The sequence below is a fragment of the Myotis daubentonii genome, chromosome 3, assembly GCF_963259705.1.
Source record: "Myotis daubentonii chromosome 3, mMyoDau2.1, whole genome shotgun sequence".
Classification (NCBI taxonomy): domain Eukaryota; kingdom Metazoa; phylum Chordata; class Mammalia; order Chiroptera; family Vespertilionidae; genus Myotis; species Myotis daubentonii.
The window spans coordinates 218,333,162-218,349,184 of NC_081842.1; the positions used below are offsets into that span (position 1 = coordinate 218,333,162).

Sequence of the window (16,023 nt, forward strand, 5' to 3'; positions counted from 1 at the left end):
CAAAGGATGGGTTGAGTAAACCCAGCTTCAATCAATCTTGAGAGGAACAGGCTGTAAAACACCAGGAAGGAGTGCCTTATCCCTATCAAGACACAAACAATTTCTTTGTTCTCCTCTTACCCTCCTGCATGCAACCCCTCCCTGATGTGTGATTTTAGCATATAATTAGCTGAAAAACTCCTTGCTGGGGGCACAACTCCTCTGCTCTTGTGTGAGTACGGGTTGGGCCTCAGCGCGCTGGAATAAAGAATAAAGCCTCTTGCGTTTTGCATCAAGTGACGTCTCCTGCGGTTGATTGGGGTCGCCGTCGATCTGTGGGACAGAGTGAGGGTCCCGCTTCGGGGGTCTCACACGCGCACCGTCGTGCGGAGGGTGGGCGCGGTCCACTCGCTGTCCTCGCGGAATAGGCCTCAAATTCGTTCACCCCAATCTGAGCTGCACCGGAGCGCGAGTCGCGGGCTCGCTGCGGGGGTGGGGGGTGGGGGGTGGGGGGTGGGGGTGGGAGTGGGGGGTGGGGGACTCGCTGCAGGCAGGGAGCCTGATTAAGCCACAAACAGAAAAAAAACAAAGAAAACGAAAGTTTATGCACCATGTACAAAACGTATGTACATACACTATTATATTATATATTAGCATACAAATACATGTTTTATGTAAATATATTTGCGCATAAATATAAATACAAATATAAATACACAGAACATAGGCCGGCCAGTTAAATGTAAATTTCAGATAAGCGGGTAATTTTTTAGTATGCGTCCCATGCAGTATTGGGGGACATATTTTTACTAAAAACGATTCGTTGTTTATCTGTAATTCAAATGGAAGTGCGTGTCCTGCGTTTCATTTGGCAGCCCCGGCTGGAGGGAGGCACCGCGGGAATCCCCGGTCGCTAGAAGCGAGGAGGCGCCCGGAGAGCGAACTACAAGCCCCACAATGCCCCGCGGGTTCCCGGGCCCTGATAGGCTGTGGCGCGCTTCCCGCTCTCCGTCACTTCCGGGCGCGGGCTGGCGGTTGCGGCGACTCCGAGTGCTCTGCAGCGCGGGGTCCCGCGGCAGGCGGCTTCGCCATGAACTTCTCCGAGGTGTTCAAGCTCTCCAACCAGCTCTGCAAGTTCTCCCCGGACGGCAAGTACCTGGTGAGCGGCCGCAGGGCCAGGGCCGAGGTCGGGCCCTCCGTGGGGACCCCGGATAGGGGAGCGGAGGCGGTCGGCAGGGGCGTAATGCGGGCAGGGGACCCAGACGGGTGGCCTGGGCAGTAGCCTTGGGCACGGGACCCGGACAGGTGCCGCCTCCCGCACCTGGGTTTCCACCTGCCGCGGGCGGATGGAAGCAGCGCTTTCTGTACACACAGGAGACAGCGGCTGCTGGTGGTTATTTTGCCACAAAAAAAGCAAGCACACAATCGGTCTTCTGTGAAGGGGGCAGGGGCAGCTGCTGTGACACCCTTCCCAGCCCTCTTTGCTGGTGCCGCTAACTAGCGTTCCGTGTCCGCACCGCTGGGCCGGGAGCCGGTCCTCCCAGGGCTGCAGAGCGGTGAGCCGCCCCGTGCATGAAGCCTGGGGCCGGGCGACCAGCAGCCCCCGGCGGACGGGGGAACAGATCACTCAGGCACAGTCGGACCGTGCAGGAGAGGCCTCAGGGCCCTGGCTCTAGTGGCCAGAGCTGCCTCCCTCCATCGCCTGCCTGTTAGGCCTTCCCTGGAATTCCTACCTTTAGTTCCATCAGCAGGGCGAGTGATCTCGGGAGGGCACGATGTCTACATTGTCCCCTAGGCGAGGGCATCAGGGGTTAAGCATAAGGTTCCAGGAAACTCCCAGGGGCCTGCACGGGTCTGCAGGTGCACAGACTTGTTGGAAAGGTCAAGGATAGGGGTGTCGCCTTCGACACTCCCCCAAGTCTCCCCTGAGTCGGAATTCCGATGCACAGGGCCGGTGCCTTCCACACACTCCCTTTTACGGGAATGTCCTCCCTACCACTTCCCAACCAAGCCTCTTGTGCGCCCCAGCAGCTCAGGTTTTGAAAGATGCCAGTAAGACCAGGGTGTGACCTCAGAATCGGGGGGTGCCATTTTTAATATCTTGCAACAGATTTAATACTATTTTTTCCAAGAGTTGGTCCAAATATTCCACCTCCTAGGGAATTCATTGTAACTGACACAGTATTCAAAGCTACAGTGTGAAAAAGTTAGCACTGTGACACAGATTTGTTCTAATCTGCAATAGCCCTCCTCCTCCCTTTTTATTTTTAAATATATATTTTTATTGATTTCAGAGCGACATGAAGAGAGAGGAAGAGAGAGAGAAACATCAACGATGAGAGAGAATCATGGATCAGCTGCCTCCTGCACGCCCCCTACTGGAGATCGAGCCTGAAACCCAGGCAGGTACCCTTGGCCAGAATTGAACCTGGGACCCTTGAGTCCGCAGGCCCACACTCTATCCACTGAGCGAAGCCAGCTAGGGCTCCTCCTCCCTTTTTTACGGAAAACGCTTGTGGCTTTTTTTTCTTAATGGATGTTCATAAAACACAAACCAGTATCTAGTTTGGCCTTGATAAGTACAAAAAGGAAGTAATTAGCAATTAGAAATGGGTTCCTGACCTTTACACTGTCATGTCCTCTACAGTCAGCAAAGTATACTCAAACAGAAAGCATTTGCTTAGATACGGATGCTAACATGACATAGAGACTGTATCTTTCAGGAAGCAATACTGACACACGCAGTTTTATAGTCAGTACCAGGAGCAAGTGCCCTCCTTACTATCACCACGACCACCCACCTCCCGTTGTTTCTGGTCCCCACACGTGTGGGCTTCCCCCCACCAAGCACTTCCTTGGCACCCGCTGGCCTGGCCGTCCTGCCGCTTAACTCAGTTCTGCCCTTTCTCCCCGGAGGCAGCCTCAGTCCTAAGGTGAAGGGCTCAGTCCCGCGGGACAGACACCAGGCGTGGGTAGCAGGTGCCCAGGTGACCCACAGCTTCTGTCTGACTCGGCTGCAGTGGGAGGTTCCCACCAGCCCTTCCTCGGGGTCGATGCATTCGCTGAAGCAGCTCACAGGACTTGGGGAAACACTGGCTTCCTCACCAGCTCCTTAAAGGCTGTGGTAACGGACACGGGTGACCAGCCCGCTGAGGAAGGCTTAGGGCGTGGTGGGAGGGGCCCGGTGCGGGAGCTCTGTCCCGGTGGATCGGGTGCCACCCTCCCTGTGTGATGTGTTCTCCCACCCGGAGGCTCTCCCGCAGGTCTGATCTGTCCTTCACTCTGTTTGCAGCCCTTCTCCCTCCCCAGGGAATGGGGAATGGGGTGGAAATTCCAAACTTCTGATGACCTGGTCTCTCTTGTGACCAGCCCTCATTCAGGGGTCATCCAGGAGGCCACCTCCCTCGAGTCCCCTGGTAGAACAGAAGAGGCCCCTGTCACCCAGGGAGCTACAAGGGTCCCAGGAGCACCGCCAGGACCTGGGAGCAGACAGGGGATAGTTCCTGTTGGGCTTGATCCCCAGTGTGGAGCGTGCAGGAGGCAGCCGACCCCTGATCCTCTGTCATCATTGATGTTCCTTTCCCTCCCGCGCCCTTCCTCTCTGAAATCAATTAAAAAAAATCCTATCTAATAAAAGAGAAGCATGGTAATTGGCGTACGACCGCTACCCTTCCCATTGGCCAATCAGTGAGATATGCAAATTAACTGCAAGCCAAGATGGCGGTCGGCAGCCAGGCAGCTTGAAACTAACATGAGGCTTGCTTGCTTCAGTGACGGAGGACTCCAACCTTCCCTGCCTGCCTTGCCGGCCTCTGAGCCTGCAGTTTAAGAAACATTCTAACAAATATAGAAGCTAAACAAAACCCCAGAAACCAGCTTTCAGTGAGCTGGGATCTCAGAGCTGGAGTTATACATTGTTTCGATTATAGAACCTAAACAAACCAGATACCTTCTTTCAGCAGCAGAGGCCTCAGAGCTGGAGCCAGAGCTAAAGCTGGCCCAGAATAAAAAAGAAAAAAAGGAGCAGTTGGGAGCTTCAGTCCCAGCCTGAAAACAGCCCTCAGCCCCTCACCCAGACTGGCCAGGCACCCCAGTGGGGACCCCCACCCTGAAGCGTATGTGACCAGCTGCAAACAGCCATCATCCCCTCACCCAGGCTGGCCAGGCACCCCAGTGGGGACCCCTACCCTGATCCAGGACACCCTTCAGGGCAAACCAGCCAGCCCCCACCCATGCACCAGGCCTCTATTCTATATAGTAAAAGGGTAATATGCCTCCCGGCACCGGGATCAGCGGAGCCGTGAGGCCTCCAGGCACCGGGATCGGCATGACAGGGGGCAGCGCCCAAACCCCCTGATCGCCCTGTGGCTCTGTGTGTGACAGGGGGTGGGGCCACAACCTCCCGATCGGCCCTGCTCTGTTCCTGACAGGGGAAGGCGCCCCAACCCCCTGATCAGCCCTGCTCTGTGCGTGATAGCGGGGAGCTCCCCAACCCCCTGATCGCACTGCATCTCTGTGTGTGACAGGGTGCAGTGCCCCAATCCTCCCCCCCACCCCCCACGGGCCCTGCTCTGTGTGTGATGGGGTAGAGCCATAACCTCCCCATCGGCCCTGCCCTGAGTGTGACAGTGGCGGCTTCCCAGCCCCCTGACCGGCTCTGCTCTGTGCGTGACAGGGTGGAGCTCCCCAACCCCCTAATGGGCCCTGCTCTGTGCGTGACAGGGGGCAGCGCCCCAACCCCCTGATTGGCCCTGCTCTGTGCGTGACAGGGTGGTACCGCAACCTCCCCATCGACCCTGCCTTGAGTGTGACAGGGGGCGGTGCCCCAACCCCCCAGTCGGCCCTACCCTGAGCGTGACTGAGGGTGGCATTCCAACCTCCCAATCTGCCCTGCTCCGTGCATGACGGGGCGGCGCCCCAACTCCCCAATCAGCCCTGCTCTGAGCCCGACCAGGGGCTGCACCTAGGGATTAGGCCTGCCCTCTGCCACCGGGGAGCAGGCCTAAGCCAGCAGGTCGTTATCTCCCGAGGGGTCCCAGACTGCGAGAGGGCACAGGCCGGGCTGAGGGATGCCCCCCTCCACCCCCCCCCCCAGTGCACAAATTTTTGTGCACCGGGCCTCTAGTACATATTATAAAAGAAATAGGAAAGGAGCAGATAATTACTTCAGTAGAGAGTGTTAAAATAATACTTTATGCTGAAATGTAATGGTTTTAACATCTGGTTTGTATATTTCAACTCTATCTTCTTATTGACTCATTTTCAGAATGGGCCGTGTACTTGGTGGTAAACCTGGAACCTTCTAGATAGAAAACATGTCAGAGAGGAGAGAGGCCGCAGGTTTCCCCACGAGGGCGCCCCTGGGGAACGCTCCCCCCCCCCCCCCCCCCAGCAGGACGTCAGCGCCTCTTTCCCGTGTGTAGGCCTCCTGTGTGCAGTACCGCCTGGTGGTCCGGGAGGTGGGCAGCCTTCAGATCCTCCAGCTGTACAGCTGCCTGGACCAGATCCAGCACGTGGAGTGGTCGGCCGACTCCCTCTTCATCCTGTGCGCCATGTACAAGCGGGGGCTGGTGCAGGTACGCCATCCCCGGTGAGCCCTGCAGACCCCTCGCTGCCCTCTGCCCTTCTGGCTTGAGAAAAAGGCCCCTCAAAGCCGCTCCCTGTGAAAACTGGTAGTTCTCTCAGTTCAGGTCCTTCCAAATGGGAGACACTTCAGCGTGCTTTTTGTTGTTGAAGATTTACCTTTATTGTTTGTTTTTTTTTAAAAATATATTTTATTGATTTTTTACAGAGAGGAAGGGAGAGAGATAGAGAGTTAGAAACATCGATGAGAGAGAAACATCGATCAGCTGCCTCCTGCACATCTCCCACCGGGGATGTGCCCACAACCAAGGTACATGCCCTTGACTGGAATCGAACCTGGGACCTTCCAGTCCGCAGGCCGACGCTCTATCCACTGAGCCAAACCGGTTTCGGCGAAGATTTACCTTTATTGTTGAAAGTACTGCAGATGTCCCCTTTGTTTGCTGGTTTCCCATTGACTTCGCCACCCCGCCCCGCCCCTCCCTGCAGGTAAATGTTCCTCACCTGGAACCGAATAGCCGTTGGGCCGCAGGCAGAGCGTGCAGACCAGGGCGGGCAGCTGGGCGTGGGCATTTGGGAAGCCCTGAGACGAGGCTCTGTTTGGGAGCTTGGCCAGTGCGGCATTAATGACCCCTCCCTTCACCCCCAGAAGGGTGGGGACTGGCGGTGTGCCCGCCGGCCCAGCGTAGAGAGGGGGGGGCAGCTTCCCGTGCCTGGACCGCAGTGGTGTTAGGTCAGTGCTGCCCTGGGTGGTTTGTGATCCGCGTCTCTCCTGGGCCAGGTGTGGTCGCTGGAGCAGCCCGAGTGGCACTGCAGGATCGACGAGGGCTCCGCGGGGCTGGTGGCCTCCTGCTGGAGCCCCGACGGGCGCCACATCCTCAACACCACGGAGTTCCACGTGAGCGGCCCCGCCCCTGCCCCGCACAGCGCGCTGGGACATGGGTCCTGAACTCCCTCGGGGGCTTTGGGGGTTATTTATGTCAGTCGTCCGAGCACAGCAAGCCCCCAAGAGGTGATATTTAATCTTCTTGCCCAGTTTTAAAGGAAAATGAACACATTTTTAAAAAGTAAACCCTAAGTCACATTTTAAGGCTTTAAACAGTTCCTGGGACTTCACAATAGAGAATGTGCATCAGTACAAACTGATTTACGTCTTTCCGAGGGGGTGTCTGACCTGGGTTCTGCCCGGCGGGGCTGGGGCTGGGTAAATGAGAGCGCTCAGCGGGGCCTCCCTCCCAGGAGGGTCCGGTGAGGGCACGGCCTGTGCCGGGTGCCCGGGGTCTGTGTGCATTTTGGAGACAGAAAGGTGCGCAGATCCCGCTCCTGCGCTTTTCTGAGGCGCCTTAGGCCCCGGCATGTGGGCCTGACCCCGAGTGCGGTCGGCGGGCAGGGCTGCGGGCGGCGTGGCGCCGGCTCCAGGCTCGGCCAAGCTGACAGCACGCACGTGGGGCGGGCACACCGATTCCCAGCCAACCTCGGGGTTCACTTGGCTTTTTCAAGGGCCCCTCTGGGCAGATCCTCTGTCCAGCTGTGAGGAGCTGCTTCAGGCCACTCTGGCTTCGGGATTTGTCAGTCAGACCCTGGGACCTGGGGCCTGCTGCTGTGATGTCAGAAATCGGGGAGCCTCTTCCCCACTGGGTGCTGGGGGGGTCCTTACGATACCTCGAGGAACAGAGTTTTCTGAGACTCGCATGGAGGTGAGTGGTTTTTATTTGTGCAGAAATAAGTCCAAAGTCCGGCTCCAGTCCCAGGGGAAGTGTAGCTGCAGGCCAGGCCAGGGTCCCCCTTCTGCCCCGTGTCACAGCCGGTCCAGGCATGAGCGGCTGCAGTCCCTCAGCGCAGCGTGGGGTCCACATGACCGTGAGCCGCGTGGGGAGATGCCAGGAGTGGAGCGAGGGAGCCCGGCCTCCAGGAGGCCGGCTTGACACGCCAGGAGCCGAGGGAGCGAACGCCTCTGCTCGGGTTAATGTCCCAGGTTCCGTGCCCTCAGTCGCCGCGCCCAGTCTGGCCAGTGACCTGCTCCCAGCCGTGACTGACAAGCGGGTACCTTCCCGGCATCACCAGCTTTACCGGGCAGGCGTCCGTGTCCCCGTCCCGTCCCTCCGCCCAGCCACCTGCAGGGCGGGACCGCGGCTCCCGGGGGAGCTCACCCGCAGCGTCCTGGCGAAGCTGCCGGGACGACCTGCTGTCAGAGTGGCCTTCGCTCTGCTCCTCCCTGTTGTTACTGACTCGCCAGCCACACGGGCCGCGGGGTGAGGCGGGAAGCACGGCTCCCGGTCTCGGCCCCGGACACGCTGACACGTTAGAGGTGCTCGTCTCCGGTTTCAGACGTGATCCCTGGAGCTCTTCGTGCCGCCGCGGGCACAGTCCTCGCACTCGGCTCCCTGGGCCGGGATTCCCTCCAGCGGCAGGTGGCGGCCCCTCCTCAGGGCAGCGTGAAGGAGGGCTTTGGCCCTCGGACCGGCCTCCGTGAGCAGGGACACAGGAGCCATTCGCTCCGTCAGGTCTGGGCTGGAAGGCAGGCCCCGAGCCGGCGCCCCCCAGCCAGTGCTCCCGGCTGCTGCATGTCTTGTGACTCAGTCCTCGCGCTCCTTGAGGGGCGTGTGTGTATCTGTGTGCCCACACGTGTGGTTGTATGTGAGTGTACATCTGTGTGCCCATGCATGCGGTTGTGTGTGTGTATCCATGCACCCATATGTGTGGTTGAATGTGTGCATCTGTGTCCATGTGTGTGGCTGTATGTTCATACATGTGGTTGGTTGTGTGTGTGTGTGTGTGTGTGTGTGCGCGCGCGCGCGCGCCCATATGTGTGGTTGTGAGTGTGTGTACCTATGTGCCCATACGTGTGGTTGTGTATGTATCTGTGTGCCCACACGTGTGGTTGTGTATGTGTGTGTGTGTCGACACTGCACTGTGGGTTTGCACCTGTTCAGGTCCGTTTGCCTGACTTTGTCCTCTGTCCAAGGTCCTCGCTCCCCCTGCTGCATGTTTCTGAGACGCCCCCATGTGGAAGGCATGGCTGGTCCCTGCATTCCTTGTGGGAAACCCCCCACTTCACTTGCCGTCCGACCTTTGCCGAGCATTTGAGGTGTTGGGACCCACGCAGCGGGAGTCTGCTGTGTCTCCTGGGCCGGTATGAGCCGTCCTCCAGGATGGGCCTGTGGGCGGCCTGGCGGTGGGAGGCGCAGAGCGATCCCCGCCCCGTGCGGCTGCTGGGCTGCCCTTGGGCTTTGGTTTCCACTTCTCTGCCTGTTGGTGAGGTGGTGCTTTCCCGTCTGGTTTTTAGACACACGCACGCTCACGCACACACACGCACTCACACACACACGCACTCACACGCACTCACACTCGTACACACGCACTTGCACACAAGCGCACTCACACACGCACACACTCGCTCGTGCACTCACAGGTACACGCACTCACACGCACTCACAAACACAGTTTACACATGTGCCTCAGGGTCATGTGGTTGGAAACATCAATGAGAGAATCATAGACCGGCTGCCTGCTGTACGCCCCCCACTGGGGATCGAGCCCGCAACCTGGGCAGGTGCCCCATGGGAATCAAACCACAATCTCCTGGTTCACAGGTCGATGCTCAACCACTGAGCCACACCGGCCAGGCACACGGTCCTTTTTCTTTTGTGGTTTGTGGAGTCGGGTCTCTGTTCACCACGGACCGGCCCAGCTGGGGGCTCCTCCCCACACACCTGGCAGGGGCTGCAGCTGCGGCTCAGCTCTCACAGACGGGAGGGCAGGGAGAGCCTTTCCACAGAGAAGTGGAGCCGTGTGGGTTGGGGCGGCTGCTCTCAGGCTCCAGAGGGGATGGGCGCGGTGGAGGGGGGCTGAGAGCCTCAGTGTCGGATGCAGATGTGCTGGTTTGAGTGAAAGGCCACGGCTCTCATCCCAACCCAAGGTCGTCCTCCTAAGCACAGGGGCCTGCCCCCCCCGCCCCCCCCCCCAGGTTCTCGGTCCTTCTGCGCCTGCCGGTGAGGGAGGGCAGGGACGTGGACGGGCTGCCTCAGTGGTTCTCTAGGACCCTGGGCAGAAGCAGCGGGTCAGCGTTTCAGGACACAGCCTCCTGCCTGGAGCTGGGCCACCGCTCCAGCGTCCCAGGCGCCAGGAGCAGCCAGGCCGACTCCATGGAGCGAGGAGGCCCGCGTCCCGCGTGCTTCCCCACAGGACGCTGCTCCTCAGACCAGCGATGTGCGTAACAATATGCCAGCCGCCACGCAGCACCGACCTGCCCTGCATGAACATCGACATTAGTGCATTATTCATTTCACTCTCTGTCACTCAGATGGCATTGCTGCAAAGTGAAAACAGTGGAGAGGGTGGCTGTAGGGCCGTGGGAGGTGAGCGTGGTGCCCACCGAGGGCCAGGGCCAGCCCTGCCCCGAGACCCTTCCCTCTGCAGCCTGGCTCGGCTCAGTGCCACCTCCCCCAGGGCTCGGACGCTCTCTCTGGAAGTGTAACGTGTGCTCCTCCCCCTCCCCGACAGCTGCGGATCACGGTCTGGTCCTTGTGCACAAAGTCCGTCTCGTACATCAAGTACCCGAAGGCCTGTCAGCAGGGTGAGTGCGCAGACCACGGGGTCCAGGCCTCGGGCGCTGCTTTGGGTCCTTTGCTCTTTTTATCGGGAAATTTCAGCCACAGGCTGCAGTGCCTCCGCCGTCAGTGTGTCGGCCCCCAGCCTCTCTGTCTGCTCGAGCCCCCCACCCTCGGGTCATGTTACACCCCCGGGCCCCCCGGTTATCTCATCTTCCCCTCGGGTTGTTCTAAAGACTGTCCACCTCCGAATGTCCATCCGTGAATGAATATTTCCCGCTCCTCCAAAGACCAGGACCCCTTCAAATGCCCCAGGGGCTGAGGAGGCCTGTGTAAGGGCATCAAAGGTGAGGCGTTCCGTGGCCGTCCCTTCCCTGGCTGAGGGGCCCCACTTCATGCTTCGAATTCTGAACCTTGAATCTCAGTCTTCTGTTGACTCAGTCTGTGGTCTCTGTCCAGGGACATGGTGACCTGCCCCATCTGGACATGCCAGAGGAGGGCTGAGGGGCAGTGTCCCCTGGCCATGGGGAGGGCGGGGCAGACGCACCCGCGCTGAGGTGGGTGGGCCACGAGGCTGGGTGGGCATCCTGCTCAATGCAGCTACAGTGACGCGTCCTCCATGCGGCCAGCGGGGAGGCCTTGCATATTGAGTGGTTCCCCCCTTTGCTCTGTGGCCTCGGCAGTTTGGAGCTTGCGTTTGGATGAGGGGCGGTGGTACATTTGACATTTACTTCTGGTTTGAAAGCGGGTGTCTCCCGAGGCCGCGTGAGCATTTCCCGCGTGGACACGACCCTCCGACTCAGGCCGCAGGAAGTGTGACCTGGGCGTTGTCCGCTCGTTCCGACAGGAAATGCGGGGTAACATTTCCAGCGGCTTATCTCGAAGCTCCTTCCAAGGAATTAGGTTCAGAAGTAACAATGGAAGCGTAGGGACAGGCTGATCCCGACGGCTGAGAGCCCTGTGGTCTGTGTCCTGACGCCAGGACAGCCCGGGCTGCGTGTGCAGCCACCGGGTCCTCAGACAGGCTGCCTCCTCTTCACGGGCTCCCAGCAGGTGCGCGCCCGCAGGAGCCGGACCGCACTGCCCTCGCCCCCGCGTCGCCGTGTCTGCCTGGGCCCTGCCCCTTCTTCCTTAAACCACCCTGGCCTGCCTTCCGTCGGGCCTTGATTCCGCCCGTTCCTCTGGCTGGCAGGAATCACCTTTTCCCGGGACGGCCGCTACCTGGCCTTGGCCGAGAGGCGGGACTGCAAGGACTACGTCAGCATCTTCGTCTGCAGCGACTGGCAGCTGCTGCGGGTGAGCACTCCTCCTGCGGGGACCGTTGTCCTCGCCGCGTGGCAGGGAGCGGGTGCGCCTGTCCTCAGGGTCTCGGGCCCCGCGGGACCTGTGGGAAACGGGACTCCCATCTCCGAGGGCGGGTGCTACCTGCGACTCCACGGAGCACCCACAGGTGAAGCGTGTGAGCCGTGGTGGGATGGTGCGGGCTGGGGTGCGCTGAGGGATTGCCGGCCAACGGGAGCCCTTCCCCTTCCGGCCCGTCCATGGCATGTGGCGCCTCGTCAGGTGGAGTGTGGACTTGAACCCGACTCGGACTCCCCAGGGCCCGGGGCTCGGAGGTGCCCCCGGCTGCAGGTGGGAGAGAGGCAGGCTGGGCACAGAACCCTCTGGAACGCTGTCAGAGCTCAGGGAGGGCTCAGCAGCCCGCTGCCAGGTGAGGAGCAGGCCGGGAGAGCGCGCACAGGTGGGAGCCGCCCCCAAAGCCGGCAGTGCCTGCCGGGCGGCCAGGCTGCGCCCCCGAACCTCCGGACACTCAGGCGCATGACGACCGGGAAGGACACGTGGCAGCCTTCCACCCATTTCTGTCTAAGGAAAGTGCACAGGGGACGCATCAGCAACATCGGCTGTACAAGCCCACGTCCGCCCCGACGTAACCTGCCTCTCCCCTTCCCGTGGCAGCACTTTGACACGGACACCCAGGACCTCGCCGGCATCGAGTGGGCGCCCAACGGCTGTGTGCTGGCGGCGTGGGACACCTGCCTGGAGGTGGGAGGTGCTTGGCCGCGTTCATCCTCGCTTCCTCGGCTGCGGCGCCGTTGACAGCCGATCCCGTCCTCAAACCTCACCGCTGTCTAGCGACCACCTCCCCCAGCTACCGCCCGGGTCCCTGTGCCATGGGCGGAGTCTGGCCCCGCTCCTCCTCGCCTCCCGTCTGCACTTGTGCTCGCCCGGCTTAGTGGGCGCTCAGCTAACGGCGCCCTCTCTCCTGCAGTACAAGGTCCTGCTCTACTCCCTGGACGGCCGGCTGCTGGCCACGTACTGCGCGTACGAGTGGTCCCTGGGCATCAAGTCGGTGGCCTGGAGCCCCAGCAGTCAGTTCCTGGCGGTCGGCAGCTACGACGGGAAGGTGGGCACGGCGCCCGCCGTAGGGAGTCCCAGGACGGCCCGGGTGGCGGGTGTCCCCACGCAGTGCTTCTCACGCGTGGCCCTCCCTCAGGTGCGCATCCTCAATCACGTGACCTGGAAGATGCTCACCGAGTTTGGGCACCCCGCGGCCATCAGTGACCCACGAGTGGTAAGCAGCGCCTGTCTCCATGGGAGCGGCGCTGGGAGGCGGTGATGCTGCGATGCAGGGCTCCATCCTGCGGCCAGGGGACCGGGACAGCCAGACTCGCTGCCAGGGCCTATTCCTACCCACACTCCCACGGGGCGCCAGGCAGTGTCCTTGCCCTGGATCCCCCTAAATGGCTCATCTCTGATCTGCTTCTGCACTGTCCGGCCTCCTGCCTGCCACGCAGAGCCGTCGAGCCCTGCCCGGTGGAGGGCGAGGCTGGGAGAGCTGGTCTGGTGTCTCCCAGGGTGGGTGGGGACGCTGCCACCGAGGGACGGGGCAGACGCCTGGGACGTGGTGCAGGATGGGGAGGAGTGTGCCAGGCAGCGGGGCGAGACTGAGGTGGGAAGGTGATGGGGGGCGAGGGGCAGTGGGGACACAGATCCTGGTCTGGGGAGTTCCTTGCCTACAGGTGGGGACCTCAGTAAGCGGGCATGTGTGTGACGACCTGAGCTGCGGGGGCTGCAGGGACAGTGTGAGGTCAGGCGGCCCCGGAGCCGGGAGGTTCAGTGAAGACGGGAGGGAGCCTGGCTGTGCTGGTGGCTGGGGTGTCTGTGTGTCAGGCAGTCAGCTGTCCCCAGGCCTCGGGGACGTAAGTCGGGGTACTCACCGCTGCCTGTCAGCCAGGTCACACGGTCCCTCACTCCGAGCCTGTCACTCCCCAGGGAGCTGCTCACGTTTGCTAACTGGCCGAGTGGATACGGGGCTGCCCCCATCAGACCTTTGTCCTTAGGGGGCTTTCGGGGCCACACCGAACCCCAGCAGGGAGCAGTGCCCCGTGTCCTGCACCCGCAGCGGCAGGACCGCCGTCCCTGTCTTGCAGGTGGTGTACAAGGAAGCGGAGAAGAGCCCGCGGGGGGCGCTGGGCCGGCCCGCCTGCCCGCCACCCAGGGCCGCCGAGAGCAAGTGTGAGCCTTTCCTTGTTTGTGGACGGGCTCCCTGTGCCGTCCTCGTCAGAGGTCCTTCCTCCTGTCCCGGCGGCCGGGGCTCCTTCCCCAGGGGGCGTGGCTTTTGTTGACGGACTGTCAGCCCTGGAGTCCCATTTGACGCCCGAGGGCCTTGCTTCAATCGGAGTGGAACTCCCTGGAGGGGCTGAGGGCTGAGGGTTGGGAGCGGCAGTGGGAAGGGCTGGCGGGCTGATCCGTGTCCTGGCTGCGGCCTGGGGCTCCTGTGACCTGGCATCAGACAGGCTTTACCTGGAGCCCAGAACGCAGCCCCGGGCGCGGCGGGCGCTCACGGGCGGCCGGGCACCCAGCGCGCTGCTCACGTCGGCATCTCGCGCTTCTGGTCTGGTCTTGCTCTTTCCTTTCGATGATTTTTAGAAGCTCTTAGGGGAGGCACAGGTTTCCCCCACCCCCACATTCTCGGTACCCCCACGGGGACGTTTGTCACAGCGGGTGACCCTGAATTGACATGAACCTAAAATAGCACAGCGTATTGTCACTTCCCCAAACCTTCTGCGTCCCACACGCCTTTTCTCATCTGAGAAGTCTAGAGCGAGGCTGTCGAGGGTGGGCAGCAGCGGGCTGTGAGCCGAGGTGCTGGGACTGGGAGGAGCAGGAAATGCCAGGACCGCTCGGGAGGTGCTCCCCACGGACCTCACGCCCATGTCCCGCGGGCCCTTCTGTCCGTCAGGTTCTGCCTGATGCTTTCAAGGTCGTGTAACCTCTTCCTCTGTCTAAACCAAGCAGTCGGGGTCAGGCTCTGCCTGTGTCGGGCAGGATCGCGGCCATGCGGCGTCTCCAGGGTGCGTGCGCCGTGCTGAGACGGGTGTCGTGTTCTAGATGAGATCGCCGCGGTGCCAGTGTCCCTGCAGACGCTGAAGCCCGCTGCCGACCGAGCAAACCCGAAGATCGGCGTCGGCGCACTGGCCTTCAGTCCCGACAGCTACTTCCTGGCCACGAGGAACGGTGAGCGCTGCGCCCACGCTGTGCTGTGCCCTATGGGGCCGGGACACCAGCTGTTTGAAAGGGCGTCAGCTGACAGGCCCGCCTGCGCATCCTCCCCACGTGCTCCTGAAACGCGGGTCCTCCCTGGCCCCTCTGCCCCGTGCCTCCCTGCACACGCCCCGTCCTTGGTGAACAGGGACCCAGGCCCACGACAGCCCTGGCCTCTTCCTGTGAGAAGGGCTTTTACATGTTAAAAGTCATTCTTAAAACACCAGAACATGCCCGTGTGGCCGGTGAGCCTCGGAGTGACGGGTGGCCCCTACAGACCTGGGAGCACGAGGTCCCCCTCCCCCCAGGGCCCCACATCCGCTGCGTCAGGGCCCCACATCCGCTGCGTCAGGGCCCATGGCAAGCCCGGGCGGGGCTGAAGCAGGCAGCTGGGGGCAGGTTTGACCGGGGACTGTCTGTCTCCCCTCAGACAACGTCCCGAACGCCGTGTGGGTCTGGGACATGCAGAAGCTGCGGCTGTTTGTGGTGCTGGAGCAGCTGGGCCCCGTGCGCTCCTTCCAGTGGGACCCGCGGCAGCCCCGGCTGGCCATCTGCTCGGGAGGCAGCAAGGTGTACCTGTGGTCGCCGGCGGGCTGCGTGTCTGTGCAGGTGCCCGGGGAAGGTGAGCAGGCTCCGGGGGCCCGAGGCTCTGAGCTCTGGAGAGAGGCCCAACCGGGTTGCGGCAGTTTGTTTTGGGCTCCAGCTGGGTCACTGCCCCGTCCCTGTACCACAGGCTCTGGGCTGCTCTCCCTGGGACCTGGCCTCCCGCTCTAACCCTCGGCCACGTGTCCTCCTCCAGGGGACTTCCAGGTGCTCTCGCTGTGCTGGCCTGTCACCGGGGACTCGCTGGCCCTGCTCAGCAAGGACCACTTCTGCCTGTGCTTCCTGGAGACGGAGGACGGGGCCCTCGGGCAGCTGGGCGACCACACGTAGGACATGTGGCAGCTGTGGGAAGGGACGCAGACACGCAGACACGCAGAGCTGTGGGGAGTGGGCTCGGGGCAGCTCCAACCGTGGTCTGTGGAGACAGCTTGCGTTTGTTTCCCTACAGCGAGGCGCTCTTGTAAATATGTAAAGTGTAAAGCTGCAATTTTGTCATTTAAATGTTTGCTAATTCATAAAAAGGCTGACGCTGCTTTTCTTGGAGGGTTTGGTCACGGGTTTTCTGGGTTCAGTGTCTTAGGGAGCAGCACTGAGTCCCCAGCAGCCGGTTCCCCCCAGACAGACACGTGCTGGCTCCGAGCTCCTGTCACCGAGTCTCAGGCAGACGGTGGGCTCTGGGTGCACGAAGTGGTGATCAAGGTCAGTCCTACCTGCTGAGTGGGTCCCGTGGGGAGTTTCCACCCCAGCCGTGGCCCTGAACACA

The 16,023-nt window shown here is 61.3% G+C and overlaps 1 protein-coding gene across 3 annotated transcripts; it reads left to right on the top strand.

The window, feature by feature from the left end:
- The first annotated feature begins 997 nt into the window (after positions 1-997).
- Positions 998-15,801, top strand: WRAP73 (WD repeat containing, antisense to TP73). Of its 3 annotated transcripts, XM_059691489.1 has the most exons (12): positions 998-1,138; positions 5,403-5,555; positions 6,344-6,460; positions 10,066-10,138; positions 11,305-11,408; positions 12,069-12,155; positions 12,382-12,516; positions 12,607-12,684; positions 13,544-13,628; positions 14,505-14,630; positions 15,088-15,279; positions 15,457-15,801. In XM_059691489.1, the coding sequence occupies exons 1-12, from the start codon at positions 1,070-1,072 to the stop codon at positions 15,588-15,590; spliced, it is 1,353 nt and encodes a 450-aa protein (XP_059547472.1). In that variant the 5' UTR covers positions 998-1,069; the 3' UTR covers positions 15,591-15,801. The 3 variants fall into 3 exon arrangements, with proteins under 3 accessions (XP_059547472.1, XP_059547473.1, XP_059547474.1); XM_059691490.1 differs by lacking the exon at positions 15,088-15,279; XM_059691491.1 differs by lacking the exons at positions 5,403-5,555; positions 6,344-6,460.
- Positions 15,802-16,023: the final 222 nt, after the last annotated feature.

Coding starts and splice junctions, on each gene's coding strand:
- WRAP73 (XM_059691489.1), top strand. CDS start 1,070: ATGAACTTCTCCGAGGTGTTCAAGCTCTCCAACCAGCTCTGCAAGTTC. Junction 14,631..15,087: donor CTTCCTGGCCACGAGGAACG/GTGAGCGCTGCG, acceptor GTCTCCCCTCAG/ACAACGTCCCGAACGCCGTG. Junction 15,280..15,456: donor TGTGCAGGTGCCCGGGGAAG/GTGAGCAGGCTC, acceptor GTCCTCCTCCAG/GGGACTTCCAGGTGCTCTCG.